The 21,725-nt window shown below is 54.2% G+C and overlaps 1 protein-coding gene across 5 annotated transcripts in view; it reads right to left on the minus strand.

The window, feature by feature from the left end:
- Window positions 1-21,725, minus strand: part of PDE4B (phosphodiesterase 4B) — a 178,264-nt gene that overhangs the window by 10,866 nt on the left and 145,673 nt on the right. For 3 of the 5 annotated variants that reach the window (XM_066555724.1, XM_066555725.1, XM_066555727.1), the window contains 2 exons: window positions 16,509-16,621; window positions 1,452-1,545 (listed from right to left, as the gene is read on the minus strand). In XM_066555724.1, the coding sequence (XP_066411821.1) occupies window positions 1,452-1,545; window positions 16,509-16,621 (207 nt within the window). Of the gene's footprint in view, window positions 1-1,451; window positions 1,546-2,249; window positions 2,764-13,750; window positions 13,931-16,508; window positions 16,622-21,725 lie in introns of those variants that run through there. The other 2 variants (XM_066555729.1, XM_066555728.1) reach the window with 2 other exon arrangements.

A 21,725-nucleotide genomic window follows, 5' to 3' on the forward strand; every position in this document is an offset into this window, starting at 1 on the left:
CAGACCTGGAGCTGCTGGAGAGAGCCCAGAGCAGGCCCTGGAGCTGCTGCAGGGCTGGAGCCCCTCTGGAGCCAGGCTGGGACACCTGGGGGTGCTCACCTGGACAGGAGAAGGATCCAGGGAGAGCTCAGAGCCCCTGGCAGGGCCTGAAGGGGCTCCAGGAGAGCTGCAGAGGGACTGGGGACAGGGGATGGAGGGACAGGACACAGGGAATGGATTTAAGGTGGAAATGGGAAGGTTTAGATGGGATATTGGGAAGAAATTCCCGGCTGGGAGGGTGGGCAGGCCCTGGAATATAATTTGCCCCTGGATCTCTGGAAGTGTCCAAGGCCAGGTTGGATGGGGCTTGGAGGAAGGACAGTGGAAGGTGTCCCTGCCTTGGCAGTGAATGATCCTTATGGTTCTCCCCACCCCAAACCAGTCTGGAATCCCATGAATAAAACAACCCCAGCAGCAGCTCTGGCTCATCAGTCCCTGCTGGGATTCAGGCTCCATTAACCTGAGCGTTTGTGGGGTTTAGTTTTGGTTGCCACATTGGCAATTCCTGCTCCACACTCACGTGGCTGCTGGGCAGAGCTGCCCACCAGCCAAATCCCTGGATTAGCCCCTTTGTGCATCCCAATCCAGCTCCATTCCCTGCTCGAGTTCACGCTCTGGGTTCAGCTGAGCAATAAAATCAATGCATCCCCACAAAGCAGCTCCCAACTTCCATGGATTATTAATGCTGTCGAGTGTCCTAAATGCAGGCAGCAGTTCCAGCTGCAGCTGGATATTGGAATCACTTTAAAACCCTTAATGGGAATAATTATGTGTCACACAGGGAACGCATTCCGGCCGTTCCAGCCTCGGGGCATGAGTCCCCAGCACCCACAGCACTCAGCCTTTGGAGCTGCTGGATTCAGGGATGTCCATAAATATGAGGCTCCTCATTTTAGAAGCAAATGGTCACAAATCCTGAAGCTGCTTCCTGAGAAAATCCCATTTGTCCTAATAAACGTTGACAAAGAGGAGTCATTCATGTATGTGGAGCTGTGAGCTCACACAGAATGAATGAAATGCAAAATATTCCCTCTTTTTTTCTGACCTCTTGCGCCAAATGAGCAGATTTACACAAAGGAACGGATAAGATTTTGAGGATGATTTAATCTGAGCCTCATCTCCGAGGGGAAGGTGCAGCTGAAGGAGGCAGTGGCTGCAGCTGGCCCTGGGTGACTTTGTCCTTTCCATAAGGTCACCACAAAACCCCAGCGTTGCATAAGGCAGCCACCACCAGCAGCCTCCCAAAACCTACCGAGGCTCGGGAAGGAATTCCTCCCATCCAAACACCACTCTCCCCCTCCCTGCAGCCCTTTGAAAGCGAAAACCCAAAGAGGGAAGCTGTGAATGGGGGCAATGGGGCTGCCCTTAACCCTTGCCCAGCCCCAGACACCAGCTGGGGACGCATTCCTTACCCAGGAAGGTGTTGGAAATGTACTCGGACACTTGGTTGCCGGAGCGGCTCATCTCGGACAGGTGGGTGAGCTCCCGGTTCAGCATCCTCTTGAACTGCGAGGGGGAGAGCACAGGAAAATGGCATTTTTATGGAATCCTCTCCCAGACCCGCGTTAGCACGGGAGACTCCCCCAGCAGGCAGAATTCCGGGGATATTTGGGATGGAGTCGGCGACAGATGGTTTCATTTCCACCCTGCTCGGCATCTCCGTGACTGGGTATTTCTTTTCAGCCCACGGAATAAATTTTCCTCTAAAGATGCTCATTAGTTGCTACCGTCACAAACGAGGAGAGAACGTTTCACACAAACCTCTCTGAAAGCTCAGATTTTTATCTCAGGTTGAGATTCCCCATCCCTAAACCTTCTTTTGTTCTGGATTTTCTAAATTTGCTCTTTTTGTATTAAAAGGCTGCATATCCAGAGGAGAAATATGCCCTAAATCTGAAGATCATACAGCAAAATGTGGGATTCAGGCATGATTCCCTTGGATATTCATGCTGTGATCCTGCTGATTTTATAATCCAACATTTTCACTGCTGCATCATTTTAACCTGCAACACCGAATTCCCCCAAAAAAATGACATCCATGGACTCTGCATGCACACTACACACATGATTAGCCAAAACACACAGAAATCAGCATTTTTAAAGCATATTTTCCTCACGGAGGCTTTCTCAGAGCAATACAGCACAAAAAAAAAAAAAAAAGCAGCCGTTAATAATTCGGTAATTAGCAATCCTTCAGGAATTAAACCCACCTTAATGTAACCCCAAGACACAGATAACAAATAATTGGCTTCAGGCATTTTGGAAAGCTCCTGGCAAGCCAGCACAAATCCTCCCGGAGAAATCGCCGCTCCGACGGGAGAGGAGCCTTTCCCAGTCCCAAAAATTCAGCGTTCATCCGAGGCAGAGATCCCGCAGGCAGCGGCAGCCGCTAATCCCAGCGTAAGCCGAGGCTGGCGGCGCATCCTCCGGGCTGCCCGTGGGTGGATGCGCCCGCCCGGCAGCGAGGGCTGGGATCCGGGAATGCACAAAGGAGCGGGGATGGAGGGATGGATGGAGGGATGGATGGAGGGATGGATGGATGGATGGAGGGATGGATGGGCACGGGGATGGATGGAGGGATGGATGGAGGGATGGATGGGCACGGGGATCCAGGATGGTGCTGCTCGCTCAGCTCCTGGAGGGGCTCCCCGCTCCGCAGGAGCCCGGCTCAGCTGAGCCGCGCCTGGGAGGGGATGCTGCTTTAGCCAGCCCCACTAACACAGCCATGTTTTATGGGAAAATTAAAATGGAGGAAGCTCCGGGAATATTTAAATAAAGGAAAAAGCAAGCAGCAGTCTCCTCTCCATTCCTGCTTTGCTTTAATCCTATTCCCTACAGGGACTTTCAAAACATTCCCAGCTGGATTTTTAAAAGCGTTTTTCACATTTTCACTGTGATTGGGTTTTTCCTCCTCTGTGGTAAAGGGCAAAATGCAGCAACGCAGCAAAATGACCCTTTACAGACTGAAATACCCTTCAGATAAGGGTATAAAAAATAACCACCTTAAATCTGTAACTGCAATTCATAAATTCATACATTCATTCTTAAAAGCACGCATCTGTCGTGTTTCTGCCCAAGGCAGGGGGAGGAACGAGATGAGCTTTAAGGTCCTTCCCAACCCCAGCCATTCTGTGATTCACAATCCAGATTTCAATATTTAATCAGTTCTGCAGTTTTTGTTTCAAACACCCAAGCAATGCCTTCAGGAGGAAGCTGGAGCCGTCCTTGACACGGAACCCAGAGAAAATCCCCTTGTGCTGCGCTCCCAGCACGGGATCAGCGGGATGTGCAGCTCTCCCGCTGCTCAGGACGTCCTTGGCGCGATTGTGCTGGGAATGCAGCACATGCCAGAGGCCAGGATTCCCAAAATAAAAGGGCCATCTTTGCTGTGAAAGCCTCTCCCGTCTCCAGCTGCCTCCCCAGCCCCTCCTGGGGTGGTGGCACGAGGCTGCCCCGCGTGCTGAGGCACACGTGAGGCGTGGGCACAGCCCAAAATCCTGGTCCTGCTCCCTCTGACAGCCCAGGCTGGGCAAGGCACAGCTCCAGAACCTCCAGATGGGATTCCAGCCCAACCTTTGGCCATGTGGAGCAGAGGAAGATGTGACCCATCTGCTCCTCTCCTGAAATGCAGGATTGGCAGAGGTGGGAAGCTGACGGCACCTCCCTTTCACCTGTGCAGCCCAAAGGTGAGGTGTGACCTGCTGGGACAATGCCACCTCTGTCCCTGCTGTCCCCTCCCACAGCAGCCTGCCAGTGCCACAGAAACAGGGAATGCTGGAATGGCTTGGGTTGGAAAGAGCCTTAAATCCCACCCAGGGCCACCCCTGCCATGGCAGGGACACCTCCCACTGTCCCAGGCTGCTCCAGCCTGGCCTTGGGCACTGCCAGGGATCCAGGGGCAGCCCCAGCTGCTCTGGGCACCTGTGCCAGGGCCTACCCACCCTCCCAGCCAGGAATTCCTTCCCAATATCCCATCCAATCCCACTCTCACCATCACACTGTGAGACCTCACATCCCAGGTGAAACAAGCAGCTTAAATCCTGTCCCATGGGATACAGGAAGGAGAGGGATGTGGAGGTTGGCATCCCATGGGATATGGACAGAAATGGGATGTGGAGGTTGGCATCCCATGAATACAGGAAGGATTGGGATGTGAAGGGTTCTGGCTGCCCAGGAACACACCCCACAGCACTGTGCCATGGATTTTGTCCCACAGGGTCCCCACTCCACCTCCTGCCAAGCACGAGGGACAAAACCCTTTTGAAGCTGGCCCGAAAAGGCTCGGGGAAGAGCAGGAGGGGCAGCAGGGGTGGGAGCTGGGGCAGGAAGGAGCCCTGACCCCATCTCTCCTGCCAGTGACGTCCGAGCAGGGCAGCAGCGGCAGCAGCATCGGGACACGTGAGCCCTCCCTGCCACAGCCTGACAGCCCAGCATGTGCTGCAACATTTCCCTGCAGCCCGGCCCCCATCGGCACCAGGAAATCGCCGTCAGCAGATGATGATCACACGAACCACCTCTCATCTCTGGGGTTTCCTCACAATGGCCCCTTTCAGGCCAACGAGCCCGAGCGCTGCTGGACAAACAGCTGATAAAAATGTCTTTACCTCACAAGTGGCCTCACAGAGCACAAAGGGCGGCCGCTGCCTTCCCACAGAGGCACACAGTAATTAAGTGGCCGCCACAAGGTCACCCGAGGCATCTGCAGCAGGGAAAAATCCTCGGGATTCTCGTATCCCATCTGGAAGCAGGAATCTGCCCCCCACAGCCTTAATCTCCCTCACTTTTCCAGCCCTTTAATCAGCAGCGTTTATAAACACGGGCAGCAGAACCACAGCACAGTGAGGGTCAAACCCAGCTCAGCTTCCCGGAGCTCTGGGAATTCCCACAGGATTTGCAAACTTTATTGGGATTTATTATCACCCCAGCGATGCTGGCACCTAAGCAGGATTTACTTTATCACATCCCCCCCTTCCAAAACCGCCGGGGCAGCCCGGCTGTTCCGCTGCTCGTGGCGGGTTTTTGGGATTTCTCCCCGATGCCGGGAGCGGCGCTGCTTCCCGGGAATGGCTCCGCATGGAGCAGGCAGGCGGCTGCCCCTGCAGGGATCAGTGCCTCGTGTCATGTGCGACCTCCCCGGAGCAATCCCCACCTTAAATCCGTGCGACAGCCACGGGGAAAACAAACAGATTGCAGGGAGCGAGGAGAAAATTCCAACTGGAGCAAACCCGGGGATCGGGGCTTTGGAGAGCGCCGCCCGCAATTACGGTACCGCGGCAGCACGCGGTAATTACGGTAATGCCCATTGCGGCACGGGGTCGCGCGGCTGTTTTCATCAATTTTCCTAATTAATAATCATCCCCGCGCCTTTTCCAAAGGAAGTTAGCACTGATAAACTCACCAAGAGATGGGAATTAGGAGTGTAGGGATGAGGAGGGGATGCTCACCCCAAATCCGGGGGGTTTCCCTTAAATAGGAGAAAATCAGGAAAAGCTCAGTTGCTCCCTTCCCTCCACCCCAAACTCCGGCCACAGGACCATGCAATTAACACCTTTAACGGATGGAAGGAATGCAGCTAACACCAATAAGATGAAGCCCAGGTGCCATTTTCCATATCCAAGGGCACAGCAAACATTCCCAACTGGAATGGTCTGGAAGCACCCGGAGCCCCAGCATCGTGTGGAGCTTTCCTGTTTTGCCTGCTCTGAAGCAACTGCAGAACTCATCTGCACCAAATTAAGTCTCCCAGAACTGAATCACTCTTGGATTACCAGCAGTGACCCTACTCCATGCATCCTCTGCTCCAGGGAATCACAGCTCCCTCCCAGCCCTGCGTGCGGGTGGGAATTTCCCTGATTTCCAGTGGCAAAGTTCACTCCCAGCTCCCTCCTGCTGCCCACAGCAAACCCTCCCTGCTCAGGGCTCCTCCCCACCTGAAGTCCTTTGCTGAGCTCTGGTTCCAGGCACAGAAATCCTGGGAGAGGGGTCCTGGCAGGGTGGTGACGTTGGCACCAAGGGCATGGAGCCACTCGGCAGCTGCCCTGTCACCCCTTCCTAACCAGATGTGCTCCATTTTTATGCAGAGGAAGAAAAAATGGCCTAATTTATGATTGAATTTGACAGATCGAGGGGGCCAACCATGTTGGGGGGTTCAGGGTGACCCTACCATGACCTTCCAGGGCCTGAAGGGGCTCCAGGAGAGCTGGAGAGGGACTGGGGCCAAGGCCTGGAGGGACAGGACACAGGCAATGGCTGGAAGCTGAAAGTGGGAAGAGTTAGGTGGATATTGGGAAGGAATTCCTGGCTGGGAGGGTGGGCAGGCCCTGGGATGGGATTCCCAGAGCAGCTGCGGCTGCCCTTGGATCCCTGGCAGTGCCCAAGGCCAGGCTGGACACTGGGGCTGGAGCAGCCTGGGACGGTGGGATGAGATGGGCTTTGAGACTCCTCCCAACCCAAACCAGTCTGGGATTCCGTGATATGACCCCGATGGGGACTGGGAAAACCCCACTGATGATTTAGTGTGGAAATTCCCACTTTTCTGGCTCTTTATGGAAAGAACAACTCTGTTCCCCTCCTGGGGAGGGCCCTGAAGAAGCACCCAGAGCCCAGCCAGTCCCACAGTGACTCCAGGGATGGATCCTGCTGCAATTCCTGCTCCTGTCCCCTCTGGAGTTTGGAGAGGTGCTCCTGGCGAAGCACAGGGAGAAGAATAAAGACAGGAGCGGGGATCTGCTGCTGATGGAAATCCTTTGAAGTCGATCTAGCCCGGCTGGGGCTCCCCGAGGCCAGGAGTCCTTATGCAAAGAGGCCGCTTAAACGCAGCAGGAGCCGTCCGCAGGAGCTGAGGGCGATTTGCAGATAAAAGAGCAGCTCGGATGCAGGAGAGGCTCTGCAGAGAGGGATCCTGCCCCGCACTTTGAAGGAGGAATCTCGCTGCGCATCTCCAGTGTTTACAAACTCTGTTCCCGACCCACCCTTGTGACGCAGAGCTCCCATGCCCGAGACATCCCCAGAACAAAAGGGTTCGTGGGCTCAGGGTGACTTTCGCTGAGGCAGCCGGGCTGAACCCTCCCCGCTTAATTACCCGGGTAATTAGTGCAATCAGACCTTGGTGGGACTGCGTGGAGCGGCTCTTTTCCCGGGAAGAGCCGCCCCTCACCTGCCCGAGCCCCGTCAGAAATGGTTTACACACAGGAGGGAAATTACTCATCCGAGCCATCGGCAGCGGGGCAGACAGGGAGGGGGGAACGCTTCTGTCTGGGATGGGGATGGAGGCGACACTCCACTCCAGGTTAAAACAAATGGCATTAATGCCACCCCGCCGAAGGGATATTTGTAATTTGCCCAACTCTTTCTTCCTGACACCTCATTCCTCCAAACCAAACTGCTGGATTTTGGAATTGAGGCGCATTTCTTCGAAGGTTTGGAAGCCAAGAGTTAAAATTCCTGTCTTGGAGCAGCAGCAACTCCGCTTATCTGTGTTTTCCTGCTGTTACATCACTTACAGAAAGGACCGTGGCAAACAGATTTGCAGCTGTCCTTGTTACTTCATAATTCCCATCGATTTTCCTTGCTAGGTACTCCGTGGAGAATGATGGGAGGTGCATTTAATGCTTAAACAAGAAAAAAAAAAAACCAAACCGAAAAACACGAGCCTGTTTCACACCAAACAGCACAAAAGGAGAAAGTTTTCAGCCCTATTTCAGTGCCTGGAGAAAAGTGGAATGGTTGCAGTCAACTATCAGTCATTAAAAAAATCAAATTTCTTTTGCAGCTCTTTCTAGTTCTTATTTCCTAAAACAATATCACGTTTAATGCGCTAGAAACTCTTTTTAATGAGATACAAAGTACTATTTGTTTTTTGGGTTTTTTTTGTTTTCCCTTCAGCTGATTTTGGAAACCCAAAAGTAAACACAGGCTTATGAAATCTCCAATTTCACATCAAAGCAGCCTTGATTTATAGAGATGTTCAAAGGAAGACTTTAAAGGAGCAACATCATGACCAACTTGTTGGCCTGATGTTATTAGAATAATTTAGAAATCCACAATGTAAATGTTGATAAATAAATAGCAGGTTGCCATAAATCAGCATGTGGCTGCTCATGAAAGCGAGAACATCTATCTGATGTAGACAGAACAATATTCAGATTTTCCTCCCGTGAAGTTTAGCATTTCTGAGAGCGGCAGAACCTCCCTTGGGTGGGACGGGATTTACGCAACACGGGGCTTTAAAAAAGTGATGAATTGGGAGCTGGAGCTGAGCGTTTGCAGCACTGGGGCATTTCCAGCTCGTTTCCAGCCAAATGAGACTCGAAATATGCAAATTGCTCCGAATGCCGGAAAGGAAAAGCTCCCTGCAGGAGCCTTGCCCAAGGAGAGCGCCGGGGGTTCGCGCTGCTCCGCAGCCAGACTGGATTGCTCCATTCCCGAGAACTCCGGGTGTTACTCAGCGCTGAGGCAGGAAAATCCCCTCGGCCGCCGCGGGGAAGGGCTCGGGTCATGGAGAAAGCAGCGCTGAGCTTCCCTGAAAATCCGTGTGTGTCATGTGTGGGATGGGGCTGGCACCTGGAGAAATCCCCGAGTGCCCTGCGGGGCCGGATCTGCTCCTGCCTACTCCCGGAGCCCCTGATCCCAGTCCTGGAGAGTCCAACAGCACTGCCCTGGATCCCATCCATGGATCCCAGTCCTGGAGAGTCCAACACCACTGCTCTGGATCCCCATCCATGGATCCCAGTCCTGGAGAGTCCAACAGCACTGCCCTGGATCCCATCCATGGATCCCAGTCCTGGAGAGTCCAACAGCACTGCCCCGGATCCCAATCCATGGATCCCAGTCCTGCAGTGTCCAACAGCACTGCCCTGGATCCAACTCACGCATTCCAGTCTCAATATTCCAACACCCCTGGCCTGGATCCCATCCATGGATCCCAGTCCTGGAGAATCCAACAGCACTGCCCTGGATCCCATCCATGGATCCCAGTCCTGGAGAGTCCAACAGCACTGCCCTGGATCCCATCCATGGATCCCAGTCCTGGACTATCTAACATCACTGCCCTAGATCCCACTCTCAAGATTCCAGCACCCTGCCCAAATACTTGGGCTGGGTTTCCCTTTGGATTGATGTGAAATAGCAGGACTGGCAGGGTTTAGGATTCCAGAGAAGCCCACACTGGTTTGGGTTGGAAGGGACCTGGAGAATCGTCTCCTTCCACCCCTTCCACCATCCCAGCTGCTCCAGGCCCTGCCCAGCCTGGCCTTGGACAGTTATTTCTCGCTGTGTGATGGCACAGAGGACAGATTGCTGCTCTCCTTGGGTGGAAGAACCCCAGCAGGGAGGTCTGGCCCAGTCTGAAGCTCTGGGATCCTTTGAGTTTCTGCTCCATCCAAAATGCTTTCCCAATATCCAGAACAGATCTCTCCTACCCAATTGTTTTGGCAGCTACATCTGGAGTGTACAGCTCATCTGGTTGGCTTTTGTATGGATTTCCTCTCTCTCCCCCACTGAAAGGTGCATTTTATAGCACAAATGGCTCTGCTGGGAGGAAGAAGCACACAAAAGGCACATCCCAGGCCAGGGATGACTCCCCAGACCTGTCCCACCTTTCCCAGAGCCGCACGGTCAGTGCCCGCACCAATTCCTCATCCCAGCACTGCTTTTATTCTTCCCCCTCGGGAGAGGTGAGTAAACAAAAGCAGAAACAGGCCCAAACACTGGCTCTGCAGTGTCATTTGTAGACTTCTACCAGCTGGAAGAACGTTGGATGTGCGGAGAGCAAAAGGAGACTGAGGAGGAAGGGGAGCTGCTGAGAAGCAGCAGCACAGACCTCCAGCAGCTCCTTTGCTGCCACCAAGGTGATTAAAGGAAGCCCTGACAACATCTGTGGGCCCAGAGAGTGCTGCAGGAGCTGCAGATCTCAGCCCCAAATCTTGTGTCAGTCACACCCTTGCAAACCACAGCGGGGCCTGGGTGCCAGAGGAAGGCAAGCGACTGCGTCAGGAGAGCCACAAACCCGAGAGCCTCCCCTGGCTCACAGAGCCAGCCCTGCTTCTCTGGGAATCTGGGCTGGGATAACCTAGATTATACCCTCAATCACAGAAAACACCCCCAAAATAACAACTAACAGAGCATTTGTCATTGAACAAGAGAGCAATGCAATTAAACATGGGATTTTGCTAATCGTATGAAGCAGCAATTTAAATTTAATTTAAATCTGAATCAAGCTCTGCAGTCATCATTTAGGCAAATCCAGCTGGGGTTTTACCTGAGTAGGAGAACAGGCTTTGGAAAATTCAAATAACTTTGTGCCCTGAGAAGACTTTTCCAAGATGCCTGTGTTGGAAAAAAAAAAAAATTCTGGCAAATTTGAATCAACAGAAGTTTGTTTTCTTCAGAAAACACGGGATAAAGAGGAAGTCCTGGGAAGAGGGCACTGAAAATCCAGGGAATAAGTTGGTGTAGCTCAGCATCCCCCCAAAAATGTGGCAGCTGGTCCTGCCAAAATGAAAATGAGCCTAATGCAAGCATCAGACCCATACAGAAGGCACTAATTAATGGAGATAAAATTAAATGAAAACTCCTTCTCACACAGAGATAGGCAAATGCTCCTCAGAATCCTTTTGCTGCCGTTGGCCCAGCTGTGCTAAACCAGCAGCAAGGTGAGGCACTTCTGGTTTGTTTGCTTTAAGCCAGGCTTTAATCGGGGGAAGCTCTCCCTCTCAGAGCTCTGAGGGTGAATCTCCATCCCAAACCCTCTCCACAGCTTGTCCTGCCTTTGATAACTCGACATCCTTCAATTCATTTCACTCCATGCAAATATTTGGATCAGCCCCGTGGAACACAACTGGGGAGAAAATGAGGAGTTTGGAGTCAGGCTGTGCACAGAATCACTCCAGACCAGGATGAGGATCAGCACTGCCCTGCAATCCTTCTCAGCTCCCTCATCCCGAGTGATGCTGCTCCTCTGGGATGTCACCAGCATCCTTCACTCCAGAAGGGACCCTGCTCCCCACACTTAGTCACTCTCCAGTGCTGCCCTCAGCTCGTGATTCATTTTGAACCTGCCTTTGAGCTATTATTTATTTAAGCCCCACCCTGACGTGTTATAACGTAAAAGTCTGAGAATGCTGAACTTATAAAACCTCATCACTTCCCAGGAACACCAGGACTGGGTAAAGGACATGCCAAAGGCCCTGGGCACAGTTGTGGCTCAGAGGATGGGTGACATCTCCCCAAAAGGCTCCTGGGGAGAAGGATTTGAACCGAAATCCTACTGCCAAAGCCCTGATCTCTGCACCAGCAGTGGCCAAGGGATCCCCCTTGGATGGGTTTTCCCCACATTTTCCACAACATCCCAGAAGATGGGAAAGCACCCAGCACTCAAAATCCCTTTGCTCCAGGAGGGTATCCCAGATGGTGACCCTGTCTCCTAATCCCCACACATCCCACAGCCAATGCTGCAGCCTTCCAATATTTCAATTTTTAGAATATCTGAAGCAGTTTAACCAAGATATCGGGACAGACAGCCCAGAGGGCTGGCGAGGACGACATAATCACATTATTAATTATGTATGGCCCCGATATTCCACCCTGCTTTTGGGGCATATTTGACACCCCCAGAATGATTTACTTTAGAGGGCGATAAGCACGGGAGGAGGACACAGAGACAGCCACCCTAAAGTCCATTTCTGATGGTGATGAGACCGACACGCAGGAGCTGACTGGGACCCAGCTCCCCAGCTCCCGAGGGGATTCCAGCCTGGGTCAGGGCCAGCACCCAGCGCTGCTCCCTCCTGATCCAGCAGCTTTCCCTGGCAGGTCCCTCCTGCTCACCCCTCCGAGCGCCGGTGTTGCAAACCCCGCTCCCGCAGCGCCGGAGGAGCGCGGCGCGCTGTCCTCTAGCGCAAGGACATCCCAACACGGACAAACCCCGACAGATCCCCCCCGGCCGGGGGCAACACCCCAAACCCAGCCAGAGGCAGCTCCTACCTCCTGCAGCATGCCGACGGCGCGGGGTCCTGCTCGGCAGCGCGGCTGCCCGGCCAGGGAAGGGTTAAAGAGCGACGTCAAAGCGGCGCGGGGTGCGCGGGGCGCTGCGGGAGCGGCGCTGCGGGAGCGCGGCCAGCGCGGCCCCGAACCCCGGGAATGCCGGCACCGCGCGGGGCTCAGGGATTCATCCCGCCTTGCAAAAACAGGAGACCTGGAAGCGTCTTTGTTCCGCCGGCTGCCGCAGCGAACAAACCTCTCTTTGTGCGGCGATTAAACAAAGGAAGTTCCAGCGCAAAGCCAGGGGAAGACTAAACAGCTCGGCACCACTTAAGGGAAACATCACGTAGGAAGGGGACAGGGCCGGGGGCTGCCGGGCTGGCCGCGGGGAGGGGACGCTGTGCAGCCCGGCACATCCACCGCTGGCACCGGCAGTTTACATTGGTGGCCAGATGTTTATTTAGCCACCCTCTCCCCAAAGCGAGGTGCGGCCTTGCTCCGCTTCTCTGCCCGAAATGCCCTTTGAAATCCGAGCAAAACGAGATCGGCTGTGTTTATCTTGCGGCTCGCAAGCGAGAGAGGAACACGGAGCAGTTGTGCTGCTGTCCCGGGCCGCTAGCTGGACAAGGCTGGAGTTATCCAGCACTTGGGAATAACAGAAACATCTTTAAGAGTTGCAGTAAGAGAGTTTAAGGATTTGCAAGGAAGAGTCCTCCAAGTAACAGTTTGGGTAGAGTCAAGGGGGTTTGCAAAGTCATGAGAGGACACCACTCACGCTCTGCCTATTTACACTTGGAATATCCCTAGAGAGCAGAAATTCTGTTCTCTGGGCTCAGTGGACTGCACAAAGCTCTGAATTAAGGTCTAATTTAAGGAGAGGCAGGGGTTCAGCTCAGGTCCATGCAGGTATCTCTGTTTGGGCTGCACGGACAGGCAGCACTGCAGGAACAATCCATGCTCTCCATCCCTCCGTTTTATGAGGTGATGGCCCCATAAAACCCTGGAGCTGGCAAGGCCAGCATTTCAGCTGGGAAAAAGACCCGCTCCTTCTGATGATCCAGGGGATGCACTGAGCACATCCTGCCCCAGATCCCAAATTAGGGACTAGAGCAGGTCCCATCTGCAGCAAAGTGAGGCTAAGGACAGCTGCCTAATGCCAGGACAGAAAACAGCCCCTTTTTTATCATCACTGACTCACAAACCCTTCTGACACAGCAGCTGCCTGAGCTGGGAGCTGGACATGGTGATAGATGCAGGAAAAATTGAGTATATGTGTAGGAATAATGTAAATAAGGGTGGCTGGGTCTCTCAAGCAGCACTGAGTGCCTGCAGAGCTCCTTCCAGGTTATTTTGTGTCAGTGCAAAGCTGCAGGGCCCTATCAGCTCCCCGCAGAAGACGTTAGGAAATTCAGTGTTAGGAAAACAACCTCCCTTCATAGCAGCTGCAAACAGGTATTTTTGCAGGTTATTTTTTTTTTTTCCTCTAAACTAGAAAGACAAGAGCGCCGTGCACGGTTAGTTCTGCAGAGAGCCCGGGCTGGTCTGCCTGGAAACGCCTCGGTGCCAGCATCAGAGGGAGCAGCGTTCCCTGTTTGCCAGCGTCCCGCGGGATCCCTGCGGGTGGCACTGCAGGCTCCCCGGGCTCGCCGCTGCCAGCCCAGCCCCGCGAGCTCAGCCGCTCATTCCCCCGCTCCTGCTGCCGCTAACTCCCGCCTAAACGAGCAATACGCACATGTTTGGAGCGCTGCCTTCCGAACCCCATCAGCTCAAAGCCCGGCTGCCGTCCCGCATGGCTCTTCCCCTTCCGCCGCCTCCTTTTTTTTTTATTTTTGCCGCAGCGCTCCTGAGAATCCCCCTGCGCGCACGGATGCCGAGAGCCTCCCTCTCTGCCTCTCTCGGCGCTGTTGTTGCAACTCTGGATTTTCTAAACTACGTCTGTCAGGAAGGAGACAGGAAATTCGAGTCACACTTGCAACAGCTGTGCCATGCCTACTATCAGGCTCAAATGACGTAGTTTGGCTGGGGTGGCGCGGGGCCAGGAACTGGCGAGAGCGGAGGTCAGGAAGATAGGTCAGTGTTTATTCTGCTGCTGCGCTTGGGAGCATGCCGAGCCGATTTGCTTTCTTCCTATCTAGACTGTTTCTCTTTCCGTTTTTTCTTTAATAATGCGCAGCCCAAGCATCCTGTTTTCAAAACATCTGCCGGCTCTGCCGTTCGCCGGTGACAAATGGAGATGCCTCGGAGCGGAGCTGGCGCTGGGACGGGATGCTCGGAGCGGGGCACGCCGGCTGCAGCCTCCGCCCGGAGATGCAGGAGCGACCCCGCACTGCCACGCTCCGCTCCTCGTCTGCCACCAAACGCCCCAAAAAGCCGCAAATGCCCCGAATCGTCAGGCACTGAAACCAAGCTTTCCAAGCCGTGATTTGTGACAATGTTTACAGCTCCACAGCAAAGGCAGCCGAGGTGTGAGGCCATTTTATGCTCCTCTTTCACAGCTGAAAACTGTGAGACTGGAAGTTGACCAAAAAAGCGCAGACATTTCAGAAACGGGTTATGAAAGAACAAAGTTTCAGGAAGTTTTTCTCGAGCCAGCTGCAAGCCATCTGCACCCCGAGTAATCGCAACTTTGAAGTGCTACAAAAGCAATTTAGTTTCACCTTCACGAGGCCAGATTTGTCAGTCAGAGAAAAAAAAAAAAAAGTAACCTCAAATTGAAGGGCACCGTGTTCACACTGGAGGTGCAGCCTGAACCCTCCTCAACTTTCATCCAGGGTTCCCTCAACACAAACTCAAACGAATAAAATAATATTTCTTTCTAGAAAGCTTGGACTATAAAACTTTTACTGCTTCCTTTGCCCCTGCACATCGTGGTAATCACTACCAGAAGAGGAAGCTGAAACAACACTGGATTTCTTTGCTCAACTTTTTCCCATTAATTCAGTTTCTGATTCAGCATTTCTGATTGCAGTCATTTCCAATTACGAAAAAAAAATAAACAAAAAACAAACCAACAGATCGGGTGGTGTAGAATTGGGTTTAAAACCATCGTAACTGGGCAAGGACGTGGATGCGACGGGCGCTGGGTTGGGAATTTGTGTGTGTGACAACCCCAGTGGGCACGGCGGGGCTGGAAGCGCTGTCCGGGAGCCCTGGAAGGGGAAGGCGCGGGCCGGGAGCTGCCAGGCGGTGCCCGGGGCTGTGCCCGGGGCTGTGCCCGGGGCTGTGCCCGGGGCTGTGCCCGGCTCCTGCAGCCGCGGGCCCGGGCGGGGAGAGCCGCGAGGGACGGGCGGGCTCCGGGAGATGCTGGAGCGGAGCTGGGCTCAGGAGGGCTGGAGCACCAACTCCCAAAAGTTGCTCAGAACTCGCGTTTTGCTCTGTGCTGCCTGTCAGGGTACTCGTGGTACTCTGCTCTTCCCCTGCTCCCCTGACTTTAAGCGCCACGGACTTTTCTTGCTTTACTTGAGCACTTTATTCTGTGCAGAGAACATCACAACTCGCCTCTGGCTCCTAGGAAAGCTGCGCGGAGCAGCAGCCCCCGGAGCTGATTCCCTGTCACCATCCCTGCCTGCCCACCCTCACCATGTGCTGCCAAGCGGTGCCAGCCCCACGCATTAAAATCAAATTAAAACGTCATCGAAAGCCAAAACAGCCGTAAAATACCGGAGCCACAATGTTTACAGTTCGCCGTTATTATTATTAAGCAATGAAGTTAATTGACTTCTGGCGTGGTGATTTGCTAAATGCGGGCTTTTGCAGAGTGTTCCTGCTCATATCGGCTCCAAGGGGCCGGCGCTAATTGAAACCTCTTTAATTTTCGGAAATGAGCCTGCGGCAGCGATAGGGCTCTCCACGATACCCCGGATCGCGCCCCCAAGACTATCCCGGATCTCTCCCCGCTCCATCCTCCATCCCGGATCCATCCCGGATGGCTCTCCCCGCTCCATCCTGGATCGCTCTCCCCGCTCCATCCCGGATCCCCTCTGGATCGCTCTCCCCGATCCATCCCGGATCCCCTCTGGATCGCTCTCCCCGATCCATCCCGGATCCCTCTCCCCGATCCATCCCGGATCCATCCCGGATCGCTCTCCCCGATCCATCCCGGATCCATCCCGGATCGCTCTCTCCGATCCATCCCCGCTCCATCCCGGATCGTTCTCCCCGCTCCATCCAGGATCCACCCTGGATCGCTCTCCCCGATCCATCCCGGATCCATCCCGGATCGCTCTCCCCGATCCATCCCGGATCCATCCCGGATCGCTCTCTCCGATCCATCCCCGCTCCATCCCGGATCGCTCCCCACGCCACCCGCCGCGAGTTCTCCCTGCACGCGTCTCCGCGGGGGAACGCGCGCCGCCTTCACCGCAACTAACTCGGAGCTGCTGTCCTGGACAGACGCGAGGAGGGGTCGGGATCAGACTCAGAGCCCCGCTCCTCTGGGCACCCCCGTCCCGCATGCCCCTCCCGCATCCCGGTGCCGCACGTGGGCTCACCTTGTTGGATGCCATCTCGCTGACGGAGCGGTAGGTTTGGATGGTCTCCAGCTGATCCAGGCACCAGTCGAGCTCCTCCAGCGTCTCCATGGCCAGCTTCTGGTAGGGCTCCTCTGCGAAGAGGCACACGGACATGTAGTCGGGCTGGCGCTGCGGCCGCCTCTCCATGGCGGGGCGGCCCGAGCCGCCGCCAGCGCTGCCGGAGGTGCCGCTCCGCTCCCTCATCACGCGGCCGCCGCTGCGCTGCCCCGGCCGCCGCCAGCGAGTCCCCGCCCGCCGCCGGCCCCGGCCCCGGCCCCCGCCCCGGCCCGCCCCGGCCCGGCCCCCGCCGCTCGGGGGAACCGAGCGCCCCCCGGGCAGGGCAGGGCTGCGGCTCGGGGAGCGTCACCGCGGCCCCCCCGCCCCGGCTGCCGCGGGGATCGGCCTCCCCCGCCGCCCGCGGGATGCTGCTCCTGCTCCTGAGCCGGCCCCGCTCCCCGCAGCAGCCACAGCCGCTCCCCGACAGCCCTGAACCCCAAGAGTTCTGTTCCCCAGCAGCCTGCTCTCCATTAATTAGTCCTGCGTCCCATCAGCCCTGCTCTCCAAGAGTTCTCCTCCCCATCAGCCTGCATCCCATCAGCCCTGCTCCCCAACAGCCCTGAACCCCAAGAGTTCTCCTTCCCAGCCTGCTCCCCGACAGCCCTGAACCCCAAGAGTTCTCCTTCCCATCAGCCTGCTCCCCATTAATTAGTCCTGCATCCCCCATCAGCCCTGCTCTCCAAGAGTTCTCTTCCCCAGCAGCCTGCTCCCCATTAATTAGTCCTGCATCCCATCAGCCCTGCTCTCCAAGAGTTCTCTTCCCAACCTCCCTGCTCCCCAACCCTGCCTGCTTCTGCTCCCAAACCCCTCCAGCCCTGCTCTTTAACCACACCAAGTCTCACTCCCCACTAGCTCTGCTCCCCAGCCCTGCCCGGTCCCATTCCCCACTCCTGACCCCATTCCCCACTCCTGGCCCTGCTCCCTGTCCCTCCTGACTCCCCAGCTCTGCTGGCTTTGTCCCCATCAGCTCCCCTGCTCCCCAGCAGAGCCTGCACCCCAAGCCCACCGTCCCTGCTCCCTGAGCTCTCCTGCTCCTGCCAGCAGGACCCGACACTCCCCAGCAGCTCTGGGGTAAAAGTTGAGGTTTCCACAAGCGGATACAGTGAATCATAAAATCTCCCCATGAATGTAACTGCTTCTCATAATCCCGGTAACATATGCTCATCCCATAAATCTGTCAGAGCTAATGGATTCAGCGTTCCTACCGGCAGGTACCAGTGACATCACAGGGCAGGATTGCTCAGACACACTCAGGAGCTGAGCCAGAGCTCCAGCCCGGTCCCCCTGCCCTCCCTGCCTCGTGTCCCTCGTGTCCCAGTGTCCCAGTGTCCCCAGGGGAAGGAGCTGCACCCCGTGCTGGTGTCTCTTCCCAAGGACAGATCCCCTCTGTCATTCACCACATCAATAAAGCAGCACTGGAGAGGGACCTTCCATTAAATGATTGAGAATAAACAGAAAATAAACCCTGCCAAAGGTAACTCAGCAATAAACCCGGCACAGACACCTTTGAAAGGTTTGGTGAACCCAAATCTTTGTGGCATTGGAAGTTAATGGGGTTTTTTTCTGTGCCTGCAGAGCTCCAAACATTCAAAGTTCTCTCATTCCTGCCTAATCACAAAGCAGGTGAAAATAGCCAAAATCACACAAAGCTCAGTGTATTTTCCTTTCTCCCATGAGAAATTCCCATTCCCACTGAGGGAATTTCTCCCATTCCCTCTCAACTATTTCTTTTCCTGTAAACTAGTTGACCCAGAGGGATCAAATCACTTGTTGCAGAAAATCACTTGTTGCAGAAAACAACATTGATATCAATCAACTTGGGATTGATAAAACCAGCACAGGTAAAATAAGTTTAGGAAGAGCAAAAACCCCATCTCAGCCAAACTAAACCCCACATGTTTAAATAAAATCCTGTCTTCTCCTGCTCTGAGACTCCTCAGGAAGCACAGCCATGGCATGTGTGCATTCCTGGAGGAGGAGAAGGAACAGGTTCACAGGGACTCTGACACCAGACCCTAATTTTAGCCTTTTGGGGGATTTCCAGCCTTGCCCAGGTCTGCAGGACCCGCTGCCGCTGTCTCTTCACTTCCAAACTTCACCTCAGAAAGAGCCATCAGGGAAGGCAGGACCAAGAACAGAAATCTGCTCTTGATATTGAAGGACTCCTATTCCCCAGAGCTGATATTCAGGATATTCCTTTACTCTGTAATCTGAGTCTAATGTAATAAAAGGGGGGAAAAAAAACACTAAAACAAGCAAAACTGTATTAGGGATATCGAGGTGAATTAGGAACTTGAGGGTTTAGGGGGTTTGGCTGTAAGTATTTTATATTTATTTTTGGGTTTCAGAAGATGAGCTAAATAAAGAGTGACTATTTTACACATTGGCAATGTTCTCTGGAATTTTTAGCAGGGCGCATCAGGACCCTCCTTCCCTCGGTTTCTGCCTCCCTGCTTCATCCCTGGGAGGTTTCCTGGAGGAATCCTGGGAGCAGCAGGGATCCCTCCATGGTTTACTCATGTAGAACACTGTCACTTGCCTAAGCCTCTGCACTGAAACCATTGAGAGACCAATGGGTTCACGATTTAAACTCAGTTATTTTGAAAACGGCCCCCTGAGATACCTCCAGTCATTTCAACAGCAAAGACACAATAAAGTGAGAGCAAACAGCTCCTGCTAAGGATCATTTCAAGGGGAAAACTATGAGTTCTGCTGCTGTTCCAGGGCGGAAGTGGATTTTAAAAAGCACCATTCACATTTTTCTTTCAGAATTTGCATTTTTCCTGACACTGGCCAGCCGGCCCACAGCTCCCTCTGGTCTTGGCACCCAGCGAGCTGCAGCACCTGCATCCCTGTGCAGCTCTTCTTGGTGTTTTTGGCTTTTGACTCATCCCAATCTTTTATTTTTCACTCATTTTCTCACGTAAGCAGCCTGGTGAAGCGATGCCTGCTGGGTGTGTGCCCTCGGGCTCCTCCTGCCTGCCCTCCGTGGTCGCCGGGCAGTCATTTCTGAACCAGCTGCCTTTGCCGGGGCAGGAGGGACGTCACAGGCACCGCATTCCCGCTCATTTCACGGAATCACACAGGCCAGTCAAGAAGAGCCACTGTCCTGGCCCACAGCAGGAAGAGGGCCCAGCTCAGCCCTTCTTAGAAACTCAAAACTGTCCCTGGAGCCACCGAGTGACGCAGTCTGAGCCCATCACCCCGGAAACCCCAGCTCTTATCAAACTGGCCCTCCTTGGCTGCGTGCAACTGCACGAACTCCCTCTGATGAACTTGGAGATATTTACCAATAAATTGTGAAAGCAGAGGCTACAGTCCCACTCCTAAGGCTAAATTTGCTTTTAAAACCAGCATGTGAAATTAAAATATACCCTCCAAGTCCCCCGTGAAATATTTTAAGATCCACAGCTACCCCAGAATAACAGCCAGATATAGAATCCATTAGGAGTTGCTCTTCTACCAATCTAAAAACTTTGTGTGGGAATGATCTTAAAATAACAAATATTTTCTGGCTTTCCTCATATTTAATATTCATGGATACCAGAGAATGGTTTGGGTTGGGTGGGAACTTAAATCCCATCCAGTTCCACCCACAGGCAGGGACACCTTCCACTGTCCCAGGGTGCTCCAACCCTGTCCAACCTGGCCTTGGAGACTTCCAAGAATCCAGGGGCAGCCACAACTTCTGTGTGAAATCCATTCCAGGGCCTCACATGGGAAAATTCCTTCCCAATATCCCATCTAATTCCATTCTCTAGCAGTGGGAGCCATTCCCTGTGTCCTGTCCCTCCATCCCTTGTCTCCAGTCCCTCCCCAGCTCTCTCGGAGCCACTTGGGGCCCTGGCAGGGGCTCTCAAGAGCCTTCTCTTGTCCTGACTGGCCACCCCCAGCTCTCCCAGCCTGGCTCCAGAGCAGAGGACAGGGATGAAGTGCCCTGGGATCCTCTCCCTGAGTGGTATCTGCTGTTGCTACAGTGACTCCCACAAACAGTAAACACAAGTTTAGATGCTCCATGAGTTGTTCTTTCCCTGAACCCAACGTGAGCATCCCACTGACATCAGCAGAGCAACTCCCCCTGCCAGAAACTGTCCCAAAGGCCGGGCAGTGGCTGACCTCCATCACCTTCCTGGTACAGCTGAGGCACATGGGCACTTTGGAAACACTGCTGCCATTTCGGGATCGGGGCTCCTGGAACACTTGAGGATGCATCTTCAACCATCTCACATTTCAGTTTATATTTGGGGGTTGCATAAGCCAAACCCATAAATGACAGCGGTGCTTTGGTCATGTTTGCTGGGGTGAAATCATTGCTGACACAGAACAGGGAAGTGAGGAACAACAATAGGAGTTTCAGTTTTTGAATCCTACCCGGTGTTTGCGCAGGAGGGCTGGGGCTGGTGGCTCTCCAGCAGGAACTGAGGTGACATTTCCTCACAAGACCTGAGCTGCTGCCAGTCCCTCCGAGGACAGAGGCAGCCCTCGCCTCGTGCTTCTCCGCTGGCACTGGGAATGCTCCAACGTCCTGAAATGCAGCACCTTTCCAGTGCCAGGATTCTGCAAAAACTGCATTTTTGGTAGGTTTTGCCAACTGTTCCTTTGCCAGATCTGCAAGGTGATGGAACACATGGAATCTCTCACTGCAGAGGTGACTTAGCAGCCCCTTTTTAGAGGCTTTTTCCCACTTACTGACATTTCTGTGCTCTCTTTTTCTCACACAATTGTTTAGGTTGGAAAATCCTTCTCAGACTATCCAGTCCAACCATTCCCAGCACTGCTAAGGTCATCACTGACCCACATCCCCAGCTGCCACATCCACAGGGATTTTAAACCCCTCCAGGGATGGGAAGTCCTGGGCAGCTGTGCCAGGGCTGGAGAACCCTTTCCAGGAAGGAATTTCCCCAAATATCCAATCCAAACCTCCCTGGCCCAGTCTGAGGCCGTTCCCTCTGCTCCTGTCCCTGTGCCCTGGAGCAGAGCCCGACCCCCCCAGCTGTGCCCTCCTGGCAGGAGCTGTGCAGAGCCACAAGGGCCCCTGAGCCTCCTTTGCTCCAGGCTCAGCCCCTGCCCAGCTGCCTCAGGGATTCTGCAGCCCCTGCCCAGCTCCCTCAGGGATTCTGCAGCCCCTGCCCGGCTCCC

The sequence above is a fragment of the Molothrus aeneus genome, chromosome 9 (assembly GCF_037042795.1).
Source record: "Molothrus aeneus isolate 106 chromosome 9, BPBGC_Maene_1.0, whole genome shotgun sequence".
Lineage (NCBI taxonomy): Eukaryota > Metazoa > Chordata > Aves > Passeriformes > Icteridae > Molothrus > Molothrus aeneus.